Source organism: Chlamydomonas reinhardtii, chromosome 5, assembly GCF_000002595.2.
Source record: "Chlamydomonas reinhardtii strain CC-503 cw92 mt+ chromosome 5, whole genome shotgun sequence".
NCBI classification, from domain to species: Eukaryota; Viridiplantae; Chlorophyta; class Chlorophyceae; order Chlamydomonadales; family Chlamydomonadaceae; genus Chlamydomonas; species Chlamydomonas reinhardtii.
The window spans coordinates 3,103,383-3,119,502 of record NC_057008.1 but is presented as its reverse complement, the minus strand read 5'-3'; the positions used below and the strand labels follow the sequence as shown (position 1 = coordinate 3,119,502).

General features: G+C 61.2%; 3 protein-coding genes across 3 annotated transcripts in view; 1 reads left to right on the top strand and 2 right to left on the bottom strand.

Moving 5' to 3' along the window:
- Window positions 1-5,551: 5,551 nt before the first annotated feature.
- CHLRE_05g239151v5 (uncharacterized protein) lies at window positions 5,552-8,477 on the bottom strand. The gene is made up of 2 exons (XM_043062336.1): window positions 7,814-8,477; window positions 5,552-7,596 (listed from the first exon to the last, which is right to left on the bottom strand). Exons 1-2 carry the CDS (start codon window positions 8,092-8,094, stop codon window positions 6,486-6,488), a joined length of 1,392 nt encoding a protein of 463 aa, XP_042924900.1. The 5' UTR covers window positions 8,095-8,477; the 3' UTR covers window positions 5,552-6,485.
- A 48-nt stretch (window positions 8,478-8,525) lies between these two features.
- Window positions 8,526-14,502, bottom strand: CHLRE_05g239100v5 (uncharacterized protein). The gene is made up of 11 exons (XM_043062335.1): window positions 13,771-14,502; window positions 13,540-13,608; window positions 13,063-13,172; window positions 12,259-12,449; window positions 11,989-12,047; window positions 11,439-11,564; window positions 11,067-11,156; window positions 10,650-10,763; window positions 10,217-10,449; window positions 9,805-9,871; window positions 8,526-9,550 (listed from the first exon to the last, which is right to left on the bottom strand). Exons 1-11 carry the CDS (start codon window positions 14,248-14,250, stop codon window positions 8,543-8,545), a joined length of 2,547 nt encoding a protein of 848 aa, XP_042924899.1. The 5' UTR covers window positions 14,251-14,502; the 3' UTR covers window positions 8,526-8,542.
- A 155-nt stretch (window positions 14,503-14,657) lies between these two features.
- The window catches only part of CHLRE_05g239083v5 (uncharacterized protein), a 1,626-nt gene continuing 163 nt past the window's right edge, over window positions 14,658-16,120 (top strand). The window contains exons 1-3 of the mRNA XM_043062334.1: window positions 14,658-15,079; window positions 15,361-15,453; window positions 15,838-15,920. Of these exons, the coding sequence (XP_042924898.1) occupies window positions 15,025-15,079; window positions 15,361-15,453; window positions 15,838-15,920 (231 nt within the window). The 5' untranslated portion in view covers window positions 14,658-15,024. The remainder of the gene's footprint in view (window positions 15,080-15,360; window positions 15,454-15,837; window positions 15,921-16,120) is intronic.

Genomic DNA, 16,120 nt, shown 5'->3' with positions numbered 1-16,120 from the left:
ATCTTTAGCAAAGAACCAAATGGATTGCATACTTGGTTCACGAACGCCATTCAAACATGTAGTTAGGCCAGTTCGACAGTTCACGGAATCACCCTCTACTGCGCTGTGTCCAATGCATGCAGAGCATATTGCATTCGTCAGCATGGGGACCGCTCTTCTGGGCGATAGCTGTCATGGTCGCGGCCTGGCATCTACGGCTCGGCGTGGTGCAAGGAGCTGTGCACCTGCGGCTTGGTGTGGTGGAAGGAGCTGTGCATCTGCGGCGCGGGGTGGAGGTGGGAAGCGACAAGCTACGCCTCGGGATGGAGGTGGGAAGTGAGAATCTGCGGCGCGGGATGGACCAGCTGGGCCAGCACGTGGAGGCTGGCTTGGGCCGTGTTGGTGGAGGCTTGGGTTTTGGAGCCGTTGATGCCGGGGTTTTGCGGCTACTCCGCAGCCGCAGCAGGCAGCAGGGCTAACGTGCCGCCAGGAGTGAGTACCGCGCGGCGACCTCTCGCAGTGCCGCAGCGCTTTGGTTTTCCGTGTGGGTGGAACTTGGGCAGGCGTTGTGAGGCATAAAGGCGGACCGGCCGCACTACCACTGACAGAACACTTGTATCGCCCAATTTTTAGCGGACAGTGATGCCTGGAAGCGGCGCTGTCTGTTGATACCCCAGATAGGCGCAACAGTACATTGCTTGATTGTGCTCAGAGCGAGCAGACTGATCCCCTGTGTGGAGGCAGCCCGCCGGGCCTACGCGGAACGCGTCCACGACATAATTGTGCTCGTTGTATAACCTGTAACACGTGCCTGTATGAGGACAGAGCGCGTGCGTCACTCGGCTGAGGCTGCGGAAGCGACAGTAGAGCGGAAGCTTGCTGATTACGATACCGTATGTGTGTGATGGAGGCTGTTTTAGCTGTTGAGAGATAAGTGCGGAAGCGTTGTTGAGTTAATCGAGATGCGTCTTACAGCGGAAGTCTGCGTGAACGGAGGCAGGGGCCGTGCTGCACGTGGGAGGACACGCTGCGGCGGGTAGAGAGAGGGAGAGAGGAGAAAGAAAGAGAGGAGCCCGTGACAGGCAGGGCCGTCACACGTAGGCACACGAGGGCTCGCTCGTGTTATTCACTCGCTCGCTGGGGAAGGCCAGAGAGCTGCCGTGGTCGTGCTGCAGTGGGGCGGCACGCTGCGGGAGAAGGAGCGTCTGCGGGAGAGGTTGGGAAGAGGGGAGAGGCGATGCAGGGCGCAGGTGACAGGACACGGCTGTCGCACGTTCGTCCACGAGTACTGCGCTCGTGGGTAATCCACTCGCCCGCTGGGGAGACGAGGGAAAGGCGGGGTGCACTGGGGCGACCGGGGCCTTGGCGTGGTTCCTGCGAGCCTGTGAGAGAGAGAGGGGCGAGGGAGAGGCTGTGCGCAGACGGCTGTCCAGCTGCCGTGAGAGAGCCCTGCGGGCTGTGATGGGCGCTATGGCCAAGGGAACCGGGGCAGAGGGACAGAGGAGCGAGAAGGGCACACGGTTCTTTACAAAGGCTCGCGTAGAGCGAGGGAAACAGGAGTCAGTAATTAGAGTTCACCTGATGATTTGGTTGTGCGTATATTGGCGTGTCAAGTCTGGGTCTGCCTGTAACGGCTGGAAGAAGGCTGCTTTTATACTCATGGCGAGGGCCCCCGTCGTACGTCCGTACAGTTGCAGTGCCAAGAACTCTAAGCTAAGGAGTACCGCCGTCTGTCACATCCAAGCTAAGAAGTATCACCGCCCGACGCGGCGACTGCATAGTAACGCCCCTGGCCAACCAAGGGATGCACACAGTAGGCGTCAGGGTGAACGACCATACGTGGCCACTCACGAGATGCAGGTACGGGCAGGGTAGGCATCAGGGTAGGTTGTACACGCATGGTGGGGGTGTTCATACATGCACAAGGAGACCGGAGCATGAGCACAGGAGTCACGAGTCCCCCGGCCAGGAGGTGCATACTAGCGCAGCCGTGCTGGCGCGCACAAAGCACAGTGGAGGCATGTAACGAACTTTAAGCAGACATCGTGTGTTTCACGGCTGTGGGCTTCACGCTTTGCGCCCAGGGGTAAGGCGCCTCGTCCAGGGGCCCTCGCCTGAAAGCGCGGGACGCACGCGCGCGCTGACACCAACAGACACGGACCAAACCCTAAATATGGCATCGGGACGTATGCATAGAGGTTTGGGCGGGTGTGGTGTCTGTTGATACCCCAGATAGGCGCAACAGTACATTGCTTGATTGTGACTCAGAGCGAGCAGACTGATCCCCTGTGTGGAGGCAGCCCGCCGGGCGTACGCGGAACGCGTCCACGACATAATGTTTTTCGTTGTATAACCTGTAACACGTGCCTGTGTGAGATTGCATTGGTTACAAGAGGGACCTGCTGACGCAGTTCACGAGCCAGTGACGTGGAGAACGAACACCCTGCTCTGGACCCCAGGGGCGTGCCGCCTGTAGCGCCGTCGGCCTACTCTAGCTCTAGTAGGCTTGCTCAAGGGCTTGCTCCCATAGGACGCTCCTCCCGCCATACCGAACATGTTACTAGGTGCCATCACTCCACCTCCTCTTCCATTATGACACTTCGTGGTCTGTTCAGCTTCATACTTCCATCTGCTCTTCGCTCAATCCAAGGGTGGCCTGGCGAGACTCGGTCCCACCCCCTCGGTTTGGCACCAAGACACACATACGATTGTAACCTAGACCAGAAGTCTGCTATAACTTGCGATTTAATGCGCGCCATTACTGCGTTCCCATCGATCACTCCTTGCTCGTTCCTGGCTGCATATAGCAATCTCCTACCATATTCCATCGCCGAGGTTGCTGCCATGCAGACATCCCAGACAGCTTGTTCAATTGTATGATGCGGCTTAGTTGTCAGCCATAAGTGTTCCCGTAGGACAATCAAGTCAAGTAAGTCGTCCTCCTCATTAGCAAGAGCCGCCGTATCTTGGATGTGGACTCTCAATGTGTTAGCAACAGTGCATGATCCAAAATGGTGGTCTCTGTCTGTCCGCATAGTTGCTCCACATGGGCATTTGCGTTGCTGCCCCCTATGCATCGAGAAGCCCGAGAAGCCGCCAACCACCAGTCTCCAGTATGCCTCCTTCTGCTCTGCTTCCCACTTAACCTTCCACAGGCGTTCATACGTACTGTTGATCCGGTTTTGTCTTCATTTGAAACGACAGCAGTATGACTGAGTCCCTTTGCTTCACGTACAAACTCTACTTGCTTTTCCGACAGCTTTGCAAACGATTCCTCTAGCTGTAAGTACGTCGACTGTTTCACCGATACCGTTGCCAGGGGGATCGGAATCAGACCTCCACCGCCCATTCTCCATCCTAGACTACCAACAATATGATCAACCATGTCTCTTTCTAGCTCATGCATGTCACCGTTGTCTTCGCTCGCCGTCTGCCGTGCGGTGGTTGCCCACCCCTCAGGCAGGTGGTCAATAAGAGCCTGTTGAAGCGCGTCTATGCCGTTCTTGAGGGCGCGCGGAAGCCCATGTATTTCACTGACCCCTAGTAACCCGGTCGCAACAATGTCTTCCTTATATAGTCTTGTGCACTCGCTACGCACCCTGGGAGGGGGCCTGCCTGCTGCTGTTGACCCTCCTTCCTGTAATTTGTCTTTCATACGTGCAAAAGCGTCCAAAATCCTGACTGCATCCTTCACCGTGTTAATCGTCCCTAATCCACACACATCTGCAAACCCCTACCGCTACGCAGTACCCCGGCTTGCCCCCTCCCCCTGTCGCATTGCGCACCATTGCAGGCCAGGCATGACAGGAAATTAACCCCCGATCCCAGCTGTCGGGTATGGGCTCATTCCCAACTTCCGATTCCGCGCAGTCACAGTTGTGCGAACGGGGTGGGAGGGGGTTGCGGGGTTGGTATCAGGGGAGGGATTTGCGCGGGGAGGCGCCGGTGAACACAGTTGCGTTTGCCGAAGGTAAGCGAGCGCGGGCGGGGGCAAGGGCGGGGGCTGCGGGGCAGGGGACCGAGAGTTCGCACACGTTTTCGACAAATCCTCACCACGATAGTATGCACTGTTGATATCACAAAACTCAGCTCTGCTTATGCATCGCAATGAAGCACATGCATTGCGTTTCTGCTATCGCTGATCGGAGAGATCGCATGCGCTGCACTCGTAAACGTCCAAGTCTATATGTTTGCTTTGAAGAATATCGTCCGTGGAAATGCAAAGCCGATCGCGCTATCGAGCGCCGGGATCTTCCAACGCCTCCGATCCCTTCGCCTCTAGTCTTACATCTTCCTTGTGTTTTCGCAAAGTTATGCGTTGCTACAGACACATTGAAAGGCGTATTATTTGCACAAGAACTCTGGTTACGTTCGGGTTTCCCGACGTAACTGCACATAAAACTGGAATAACCGAGGGGGCCCGCCTGGGGACTCGATGCGACCGCAATGGCTTCCGCCCCTCCCCCTTCGTGTGAGTCTGCGTCGGCCTCCGCGCCGCTGGGACCTTGTCCCGAACCAGCACCCATTCCTAGCGTCAGATGATGTTGGAGGGGTTATCTTGGTAGGGCCAACAGCGGACTCGCCACCGGCCTCACCCTAGCTTGTCAGCTTAGGGACTCGCAAGAGGTAGTCTTACGACGCCGACCCACGGCTTAGGTGAGCAGCGCTAGCGTTTGCGGTGAGCCGGGCCTGGGGTTCCTCCCCTCTCCGGAGGCGAGGAGCATGGGGGTCATTCGGGGATCTCTCCTCGGGTGAGCGTGCGTGTCTCGTACGTTTTTGGGGCCCTGGCTAGTCCACGGCTGTCGTCCCACATGTAACCTCTATCAGCCAACCCGCCTTCTAGGGAAACCTCTACACCATATCTCTGCTTGAACTTTAAAACTGGGTTGCCCCATAATGGTGCCAGAGCTACCCACGGTCCCGCATTTAAACGCTCGGGGTGGATTATAGCCGGCTCTGGCAGATGCATCATCGCTGTACATGCCCTATCAATCAATGTGCAGTCCGTGCTCACAATTTTGCCTAGAATCACCGGCCTGTTCAGGGGCGGGTGCTTATGAGCTGTGAGAATTGCTAGTGGTTGTGCGGCAGGGTGATGCAGGCGAATGGCACTCTTCAGGTTGCATGCCCAGGGTGGTGTGTGAGGACAGAGCGCGTGCGTCACTCGGCTGAGGCTGCGGAAGCGACAGTAGAGCGGAAGCTTGCTGATCACGATACCGTATGTGTGTGATGGAGGCTGAATTAGCTTTTGAGAGATAAGTGCGGAAGCGTTGTTGAGTTAATCGAGATGCGTCTTACAGCGGAAGTCTGCGTGAACGGAGGCAGGGGCCGTGCTGCACGTGGGAGGACACGCTGCGGCGGGTAGAGAGAGGGAGAGAGGAGAAAGAGAGAGAGGAGCCCGTGACAGGCAGGGCCGTCACACGTAGGCACACGAGGGCTCGCTCGTGTTATTCACTCGCTCGCTGGGGAAGGCCAGAGAGCTGCCGTGGTCGTGCTGCAGTGGGGCGGCACGCTGCGGGAGAAGGAGCGTCTGCGGGAGAGGTTGGGAAGAGGGGAGAGGCGATGCAGGGCGCAGGTGACAGGACACGGCTGTCACACGTTCGTCCACGCGTCCTCCCCTGGTTCAGGAAGTCCGGGCCCGATCACGCCCTTCAGTTTCATTCACACGCAAGCTCCGAAGCACGCAGCTGTGCCTACGCCAAATGCCGCACCTACTTAGTGCCTCTGGACACGGCCGCATTGTCCGTGCCGGGAAGGCTAGCCACACTCTACGTGGGCCCAACCCAAAGCCCTATGCAGCACCTATGCCCGAGAGCCACACATGCATGCTCCACAATAGCGTGAGGGCTGAAGCCTTGTAGGAATTGTGACTATTGCGAGGTGGAAGGGCGAGTAGGAACACGTCCGCAGTAAATGAGTCGCAAGCCAAGGAAGTTCCGTGCCAGATACGAGGAGGGCCACCGCATTCAAAACGCCACCCCCACGCATCAAGTCCTCCGGCAAACCAGAGCCTAAAAGCTCCTTTCGGATGAATGTGGGCAATCGTTTGTCAACTCTGCTTAGGCCTGCCTCACAACAAGTTCACTGCACGCCCCTTCACCGCCACAGTACTCGACTGGCATGGAGCCGATTCACATGGCACACATGCAGACCAGATCAGGCGTGGCCAAGATCACCATTTCCGCTCTTCACGCACGCGCGAGCATGCGAGCAACTACTTAAATCCGTCCACATTCCTGTCGTGAACTGAGCAGCGTCAGCAGCACGCCGCCAGCACCTCACTTGCGCCCCCGTCGCAGCCTTCGCAGCATCGCCACTGCCCCCTGCCTTGTCTGTCAACTACTACTCCCCCGCCTTCCCTCCCCTCCTGGCTCCCGCCATCTCACTTTCAGGCCCTCCGTCACGTGCCCCAGCCACGTGCGCCCGGCCACCTCCAACCCTGGCCATTCAACCCAGGCCCTTCAACCCGAGCCCTTCAACAACAACACGGCCCTCCAACAGCCGGCTCACGGCACCACCTGAATCCAGCCGCCCGTGCTGCCCGCCTTCACGGGCTCGCCCGCCAGGTACGGCTCCACCACCGTACACAGCAGCTCCACCAGCGCTTCGTGTACGGCACCCGTACGGTTGCAGTTGACCAGGCGCGGCGTGCTGTTCACCTCCAGCAGCCACGGTTTACGGTGCTGGTCCAGCATGTAGTCGAATCCAAAGTAGTGGATCGCGCCGTCGTACGGCAGCACGTCGTACATTGCCGAAACCACGCTGTGCGTAGCGGCGCAGATGTGTGACAGTACTGCGTCGTACCCGGGCAGCTCGGCGTTGCCGTGTACCGCCACAACCGCGCCGCCCTGACTGATGTTCGTGCACTGCGCAGCGCGCGACAGGTCCTGCTGCCCCGCGCGTCCCTGGCCTGAGGCGCTGCTGCCCCCCTCGCCTCGCCTGCTGCTGTTGCCGCTGCTGCTGTTGCTGCCAGCAGTGGCAGCAGTAGCAGTGGCAGTAGCAGTGGCAGTGGCAGAAGCCGTGGATGGCGGCTGGACCAGTGGCGATGTGGCTATCCGCATGTAGAGGGTGCGGTGCAGCCAGGCGCGCCGGCCCGGCCCCATCACGACCAGCACACGCAAGTCGTACTTGTGGCTGCCGTTCCACAGCGCCATGCCCGGCACACACTGCTGGAACACGCCTCCCCCTCCCCCTCCCCCCTCAAATCCCACCGCTCCTCTCCCTCCCGCCGGTGATGCTGCTTCCCCGCTGCGCCCCGCAGCTGGCACCCCTCCAGCGGTCGTTGCCTCCGGCGACTCCGCTGCGTCGCTGGCGCCCTTTGATGTGATGGCTGCTGCATCCACCGCCGCTGCCTCCGCCGCCTGCAGCTCCTCTACCGGCAACTCCTCCAATGACGTGATGGGGAACACACCCTGGCCACGAGATGCCTTTGCTTTCTTGTAGAACCAGACAGTGCCTGGGGGGGAGGCAGCCATGGCTCGCCGGGCATCGGCGGGTGTGAAGACGGTGGGCGGGACGCAGTCCACCTTTGCGGCGGTCAGGCGCGAGAAGAGGCGCACTTTGTTGTGGAAGGCGCTGCGGGTGGGCTCGTCAAAGCGGCGCAGGATGCGGCCGCCGCTGCGCAGAGCAAGGGCACGGGGGGAGGGGCAGCAACATCGGTGCTAACTGGGGAGTTACGTTGAGCAGCAAGTGCTAGCAACATCCTGACCGCTTTCGATGCTAGCGCCGAGCTACGATGGCTCACAAGATGAGAAAAGGATCTCCATTTGATAACGCGCGCCTGCCGGACGCTGCAAAGGACGTTGCGACAGAATCGAACCCCAATCGAACTCACGCGCCAGCTTGCCGGAACTCCAGACCGTACTCTTCAACCTCTCGCTTATCGGTGTGCTCCCAGCACCCAACTCCACGAGCCGCAAAGGTGCCGACCCAAAGCGAGTAGTCGTCCCATTCCTCTTTCGAGGATACTATTTTTCCCCCGGGCGCTACTGGGAGCGAATAAAGGTATGAAGGCGTGCCTGAAGCCACTGTGCTACTGGCGGCCTGTGCCGACGACGCAGCTAAAATAGTTGCGGAACTGCTTGCGCGAGACCGCGCGCACACGGCAGCCCGCATAAGAGGTCCCCAGCAAGACAGGAGATGATAGTGGTGGGGTAACAACTATACTTCCGTCAGGTCGGATTCCCGCCAGCAGTTATCACACAGCATCACGTCGGAGTGGCCCAGCATCGGGTTTGGGCCCGCGTGTGAGCGTGTCCCCACACACCTTGCTGCCCCAGCCTGCGCAACAGTGCGGACGCCATCAGCCCAAGGCTGTGAAACTACCATGCATCCGTAAAGGTTGAGTTTCGCAGTAAGATACACAAAGTAGAAAGAGCTCCACCCACATGCGCGCGTCGGCCTTCCGTGGGCCTTCCCACAAACAAACGCCTGCAAAACGCCGCTTCCCCTCCGTATCCATTCATTGCCAAGATCTCACTCCGCAGCCTGTGCTCACACTCAGCCCGCGCTCGCTCAAATCTCCCCTTCTTTGCTTCCCCTTTGCTTTCACCTTTCACCTTTTTCACTCCGGCGCGCGGCCCAACAGCCGCAGCACGTCTCCCACCAGGTACAGCGAACCCGTGACCAGCACGTGCAAGTGCACGTGCAGGTGCGGGGGCGGGGGCGTTGCTGCTGGCGGGGCCGCCGGAGAACCCACCGGGCCGGCGGGGCGTGCTGCCACGGCCGCGGCTCGCAGCAGCTCCAGGGCCACAGGTAGCGACCCCGCCACAGCCACACGCGGCAGGCCCGGCAGCCTCGAGGCCCTGGTCGTCGTCGTGGTGGTGGACCCGGGCCCCAAGCAAGACGAGGCCGAGGACGAGGGCGAAGGCGAGGACGAGGCGGGGGAGGCGGAGGGCTGCGCTGCAGGTTCGCTGAGGCCTAACTCCTGGCTCCACACGCACAGCATGCGCTCCTGCCAGCTGAGGTCCGCAGAGGGCGATGCCGCCTGGGGCAGCACTGAAGGCTGTGGGTGTGACGCCGGCGCAGAGGCCGTGCCGGCTCCTGCCGCGGCTGCTCCCGCTCCCGCTCCTGCCCCCGGTCCCAGCAACACACCGCCCCCAGACAGCATGGGAGTAAACACCGCCGCCGCCAGCTCCACTGCTATTGCCGCGTCTGCGTTGCTGCTGCTGCTGCTGCTGCTGCTGCTGCCATTGCTGCTACTGCTGGTGCTACTACTGGTGCCGGCGCCGCTGGCCGCTGGGTGTGGCTGCAGTTGCACGCCTGCCTGCTGCAGCGACGCCGCCAGAGCCGGCAGTAGGGTGGCGGGGTCGCGGTCTCGCATGCAGTTGAACAACAGCACCGCCGCGTGTCGGCCTGCCTCGCCGCTGCTACTGCCACTGCCGCCACTGCTACTGCCGCCACTGCTGTTGCTGGTACTGCCACTGCTACTGCTGGTAGTGCTACTGCCGCAGGCCCGCTTCCGCAGCTCGGAGGCGAACCAGGCGGCGCAGGTGGCCATGCTCTCGGGCGTGTGGGCGCCGTCTAGGTAGAGCGTCAGGCGCCCGCCACTGCCGCCGGCGTCCTCAATGACCTGCGGCGGCGGTGGTGGGCAAGGTCGCAGACCCACAGCCGTCACGGCAGCCCAGCAGTGCCGCCCAGCTTCATTTCCCCAAGTGCCGAAAATGCCGCCGCAGCGCACACGATATGCGCAGCTCGCCCACACCTGGCTACGATGACAAGACTGCATTGACGCTTGCGCGCGTGCGTGCGTGCGCATACTCGTTACCCTTCTGCACCATGCGCTATGGTGCATGGTCAGAAACAAGTCACACATGTTACACGCACCTGGCTGCGGCCGGGCCAGCTGACGGATCGGAGCCCCCCCGCGTACTCGGCCGGAAGCTGCAGCCGGCTGCGGCCAAAAGGGGGGCGGGTGGAGGTTCAGGGTGGGGGTTGGAGCGTGTGTGTTTGCAGGGCGTATGTGTATGTGTGTGTTGCGGGGGGTAGTGTATCCAAATCGCAAAGAAACCAAAACCCAGAAGGGGCTTAGGGAAACAGGCGTGGACGGTAGCGAGGTGGATTTGGCACGGGTCTACCCAGTCTCTAAACACGGCCTCTCTCCGGGGATTTTGAGTTGCCGCCCGTCGTGTGGCCCCACAGCGGATGGAGAAAAAGTGGCTGCGAACCGTACTTGCTGCAACTCGCTCTCAAAGCCGGCATACCGTATGCGACGACACACGACCCAAGCCTCACTCACCTGACCGCAGCAGCACGCGCCGTGGCATCTGCGCCCTTCGGCCCACCGGGCAGCAGCACCAGCGCCCTGCCGGCAGCCGCCGCCGCCGCAGCCGCCACGGCGCCAGCGCCGGCACCGGAGGCGGCTGCCGCCGCCGCGGCTGTAGCAGCCGCGCCGTACTGTCGTTCCCACTCGGCCGCCAGTGCTACAGCCAGGGAGGCGTTGAGGCGCATGTGCTCCCCGCCCAGGCCCACCTGTACGGCAGGAGCAGCAGCAGCACCAGCTGGCATTTTATGTTCCAGATATCTCATACTAAGTATTGTGTGCTGTGTTACGCAAAATTAATCAAATACACGTCATTTTTGCCCATGCCGTCGTTGCGAATGTCGTCACAGCTTTCCATGGGGAAGGAAGGAGTTCAAAAGAAGCAGCTACGGCACCTCCTTACACCCACCAGGTCAGGTGCCGAGCTGCTGCTACTGCTGCTACTGCCTGCACCCGCCGCCAGGCTGTAGCGCTCCAGCGGCGGCGGCACGGATAGCGACGCGCCGACGCGGTCAGCCACCTCCTGCGTGTGAGTGACGGACCGCCGGGTTGCCGACACCACAGGAGATAACGCTCAGCCGGTGGTGACCGAAATAGATGCTGCTCGTGCATGTTTTTGTGCGTTGAATGCTCTAGAATGGCTTCCTGTTGACTACCGGTACCTCCCAGTCCCGCACCCCTCCCCCGCCTCCCACGCAAATCACATCACCACCCACACCACCTCCTACACCCTTTCCACTCCCCCACGCATTGTGCGACAGCCCACACCTCCGGTCCCCGCCCCGTCCCCCTCCCCCCACGCCCGCCCTCCCCCCCGCCGCCCCACCTGCAACGCCGCCATAGCCTCCTCCGGCTGCGGCACCGCCAGCACCGGCCGCCCCGGCTTCATCACGCCCGCCTTCTCACGAGCAATTTTCTGTGTGAGGCGTGCAACGGAGTCGAGCGGCGCGGTCAGCAAGTCAGCTCGCATGCTTATGTCGAGAAGCCGTTCTCTCTTCGTCGGCTCGCCTCCTACTATGCTCTAGTCCTTCCTGGTCGTCATCCCTTACCATCGTATCCCTTCTACCCTCGCCAGCAGTACCTCCCCCTCCCCCTAAACCATGCAATGTTTTTGCTGGGCTGGGGCACATAACCCAGCAACTCCCCCTCCCCCTCCCCCTCCCCCCCTCCTCCCTCCTCCCTCCCTCCCCCCCCTCACCGGCAGTGTGTCTCCCAGCAGCTCCATGTGGTCGAAGCCCAGGCTGGTCACCGCGGCGGCGGCCAGGGAGCAGCCGCGGGGGCCCACCACCGCGTTGGTGGCGTCCAGCCGCCCGCCGATGCCCACCTGCACGTGGTGGTGGTGGTGGTGGTGGTGGTGGTGGTGGTGGTGGTGGTGGTGGTGGTGGTGGTGGTGGTGGTGGTGGTGGTGGTGGTGGTGGTGGTGGTGGTGGTGGTGGTGGTGGTGGTGGTGGCGGTGATGGTGGTGGTGGGTGGGTAGAGGTGTACATCGGGCAGGGGATTACATGGTTACATGGTGTTGTAAGATGTGGCGTTGTAGCCGGGTGGTGGTGGGGAAAGCATGGTTCTCAGCCACACCGCTGGCGTCGGCTTGCTTTGCGCTCTTGCATGGGTGGCTCCTGCACACCCATCACTACCAGTTGCGCTTCCCTTTCTCTCTTTCCATCCTTCCCTCTTTCCAACCATCTTTTGCTCTTTCCCTTTCCCTTTCTCTTTTCCACCCGCCTTCGCCCTCTGCAGCACGCGCTCACCTCAAGCACCACCACCTGCGGCCGCAGCTCCGGAGGCCGGGCAAGGAACGCATCCATGGCTGCGGCAAGTCACGAATCATGACAGCAGCAGTCGCAAGTTGCTTGGTATCAACGTCTCATGCGCACGGGCAAAGCATTGGGCACACGCCCTATACCGCCCAGGCCGGTCTCATCGTATGCTCTCACAGCAGCAACCACGGGCGATATCCAACACAATCCTTAACCGTCAGACCATGTTAATCTATTCAGCTCCACCCCATTAGCGCTCACCCATGATTGTCATAAAGCTAAAGAAGCTGGGCATGCCCACCGCCGCCACCTGGCCGCTGGCGGGGCTGCCGCCGCCGCCACCAGCCGCCGCCGCCGTAGCCGCCGCCTGGGCGTCCCGTGCCGCCGCCGTACTCAGTGCGCCGTACACCCGCCAGAAGGAGGCGGCGAACTCAGCCCGGGGCAGCATGCGGCTGTGGGCGCGACCAGGTGTGTGTTTGGGGTGTGAGTGTGTGTATGAGAGAGAGAGGGGGGTTGGGGGTGTGGTTGCGGCAGGGGTTGGTGGCCTTGGGCGGCAGGCGATGGATGTGCTATTGCCTTATTGGAGGGGCACGCGGGCAAGGCTTCTTGGTGTGGGGACTGGCCGGCCGTCAACAGCCCCAAAAGCTACCAGTGCTGAATCTATATGAAAGGCTGGAAACCCTCCCTGGTTTGCCCTGCGCCAAAGCGCTTGCCCCATCCCTCCCAGGGCCGCCCCCGCCCCTTCTTGCACTGCCATCCCACAAGCTTCTCTCGTCTGTGTTTCCGCTTTACATCGCCTCCTTCGGTATCGACTTCGTCTTGCAGTCTTCAGTAGTGCATCTTGCACGGCCTCTGCAACCATCTGTGCAGCCCGGGCGGCGACATTTATCGCCGGCGCCGCTCGCCCTGCTGCTCCACGACGCCTCGGCCCCCATCCCATAAGTATTATCGCTGGCAACTAACGCCTCTGCCTGTCCTCCGCTCGTTTTCGTTGGTTTTGATTTAGTTTGGGCTGGTACTTGCAAACCCCCTTCTCTCTCTGAGGCCCCGAGGCCCTGCGCCCACCCGTCCAGCCGCAGTCGCTCCCTCACGTCCACCAGGTGTGGCGAGGTGTACAGCCCAGTGCGGTAGCCGGCGGCGCGCAGCAGCGACTCCACCATAGCACACGTGGAGCCCTGTGTGTGTGTGGCGGGGGGAGGGGGTCGGTGGGCAGTGGAGGGCTTGTTGGGGGAGGGCGGGTAGGGAAGGAGGAGGAGGGGTGGCGAAGGAGGACGACGGGTGGAGAAGGAGGAGGGGTGAAAAGCGGAGGGGTGGCAGGAGGCGTGGTAGCAGGAGGAGGGGGAGTACATGTATAGGATGGCACGACCTGTCATCAGATCCTAGGCCGCCGTGTGTAACCTCTGAGCCCACCTGCCCCTCGTGCCTGCCCCTGCACACACGGCACCACCGCCGGCAAACCCGTCCACAGGTCCTAGCCCTGCTACCCGCCCGCTGGTCCTAGGCTGCTACGGGTTCCCACAGCAAACAGCAGTGAGGACCCACCTTGCCCTTGGTTCCGGCCACGTGAATGAAGTTGAGGGAGGCAAGGCGCTCCGGGGTCAGTCCGACACGCTGTGAGTTAGGCATTGTGACGATCATTCAGTCAACCATTGCAGCAAAAGCAGGAGGGACGCCGGACACATCGCTACAGCGCATGAGTAACCAAAGAAACCCAACTAAACTAATTAACTGCTGCCCAGCATAGCAGCGAGCATTGCTCGCACACACGCACACCTGCAGGTGCACGGGCATGTACTCGTACGCGTCCCGCCACCCGCCCGGCGCGTTGGGGCGGCCCTTGGTCGCCGCCATTGCCCCCAGCAGCTCCACCACCTCAGCCCACTCTGCGTCACTGATGGTGCCAGCATCATTGCGGTTTGCAGTGGCAGTGGCAGCGGTGGCAGCGGTGGTGGTGGTGGTGGTATAGGTGGCGTCATCGGCGCCACGTCCGCTGCTACTGCCGGCGCCGGCGCTGCAGCTAGAGCTGTGGCTCAGGTGCCTGCTGTTGAGGCCGGCGCTGCTGGTAGCGCCGTGGCCTGCGTGGCTATGTGTAGCATGGCTTGTTGCTGGCGTAGCTGGCGTGGCGTTTGCGGCTGTGTTGTTGAACAGCCCCCGAGCGGCGGCGAGCGGCGCTGGCCCGCCCAGGCCGAGCCCTCGTCGCGCCAGCCCGCGAGGTACAAGAAGGCATGGTCGAAGCAAAGCGCTTGCCCACATGACGGTATCCGTATGTTTTGATAAGCCAGAAGCTACCTACAGCGAGCTCCAATTTGCAATTCCGGTCAGCCCAAGGTGCCGTGCAAACAAGAGTAAATTCTGTTGATATTTTGCAGCTTATGATTGAGCGCACAGGTTTTATGATGGTTCGGAGCAACGTTGGGCAAACCGATATCGCCGGCTCGCTCAATTCCACTGCATACGTGCTGTGAACCTCAGGTATCCATGCATTTTATGTTGAGACCCCTAGATAGCATTCGTGTTTCTGCAGCGCGCGGCATGCGAGCAGGGCTTGGTCCAAATGCACATGCAGTTGGCAGCCAGGGGAGGGTTGGCGCCCATCCGCCCCCCGTACGATAACGCCCTTAGGGTTCCGCCCTAGGGTTCCCAGCTATGTGTATGCGAAAAATAATTAGCAAGACAGGACAGGATGGCCTGAGGTTTGTTGGTTAGCTGGCTCCTGCCTACTATGCACAAGCCAGGATTTGGCGGCATGGCACGGCACGGCTATTCTGCCTTCTGCACACTATCCTGAACTGTCTCACTGCCTGCCTGTCATGTCCTAGGATACAGAGGCATGCATAGCCTTTTTACTGGTGCTGAAGAATACAGGACCTATGAGCCTTCCTACCCCCCCCCCGCCCCCGTTACCGGTGAAAGGCCGCAGCATGCATCAGCGATGGGGACCACTGTTTGACCGGTGCTCAAGTGACGCAGCGCCCACCACATCCACACGGAACACATGCTTATAAGTGCGTGTATAGGTGCCCAAATATGGCGCTAAAGCTTCTCCCAGAAGACTTGAGCGATGTGCCGCCGCACCTTGCAGGTAATTTCCTTTCTGTTTCTTCAAATAACTACTCATACCTAAATGGTCAAGCAAATAAAAGTAAAGGCTCGTCCTTTGCTCTCAGCAGCAAACGCGCAATTGCTCGCGGCGGCAGCTCGCTAACAACGCAGCCGCGGGCCACTGGCAGGAATGCTGGACGCAGAGGCTTGCGATTGAACTCGATAGCGCCGACTATGGCTGCCGACGAAGGGCCAGCCTCTCCCCCGCCGGCCATCCGTGTGCACTCACACGGTACCTCCTCTACGCCTGCTCGCTCGCAGACCGCTATGAAGCCCAGGCGGGCAAGTACTGGGACATGTTCTACAGGCGCAATACCACAAAATTCTTTAAGGACCGGCACTACCTGCACAAGGGTGAGGAGTGCAAGGGCCCAGGATGGTAGTACCGTTTCAACACTTGAGTAATACAGATGCGGGGCGCGGCGGGCGGGTAGGTAGGAATGGCTGAGAAGGCCGAGGCGACCAGCCGCGCGGAGCCGGAGCCAGACACGGCTGCATGGGCTGCCACGTGCCGTGGGCAGGTACGGGCTCAGCCCGAAAGTAATGCACACGCGCGCATGGTTCTTAATGAAGCAGGAGTGGAGACGCCGCAAGACAGCCTGTCGCCGATGACACAGTGGCCACCGTACCCAGCGTTTGCCCAGGTCAACCACCGACCACGCACGCACCGCTACGCTAAACCGCCACTCCCTCCTCCTACCCCCCTCCTCCTCGTTCCCCCTTTTCACTCGCACACAGAGTTTCCGGACCTGGCTGCCGGGCCCGCCACTCTGCTGGAGGTGGGGTGCGGCGTAGGCAACACCGTGTTCCCCCTGCTGGAGGTGAGGGGGCGGCAGGTGGTTGGGGGTTGGCGGTTGGGGGCCGGTTGGGGGGTGGGGTGGATTGGGGTGGCGTGGGTGGGATGGGATGGGGTGGGCGTTGGGGTGGAGTGGCGTGTGGGGGTGGGGCGGGGCGTGTGGAGTGGGGCGGGGGGTGGGGTAGGGGTGGGTGGGGTGGCGGGTGGGATGGGGCGGGGGCGATT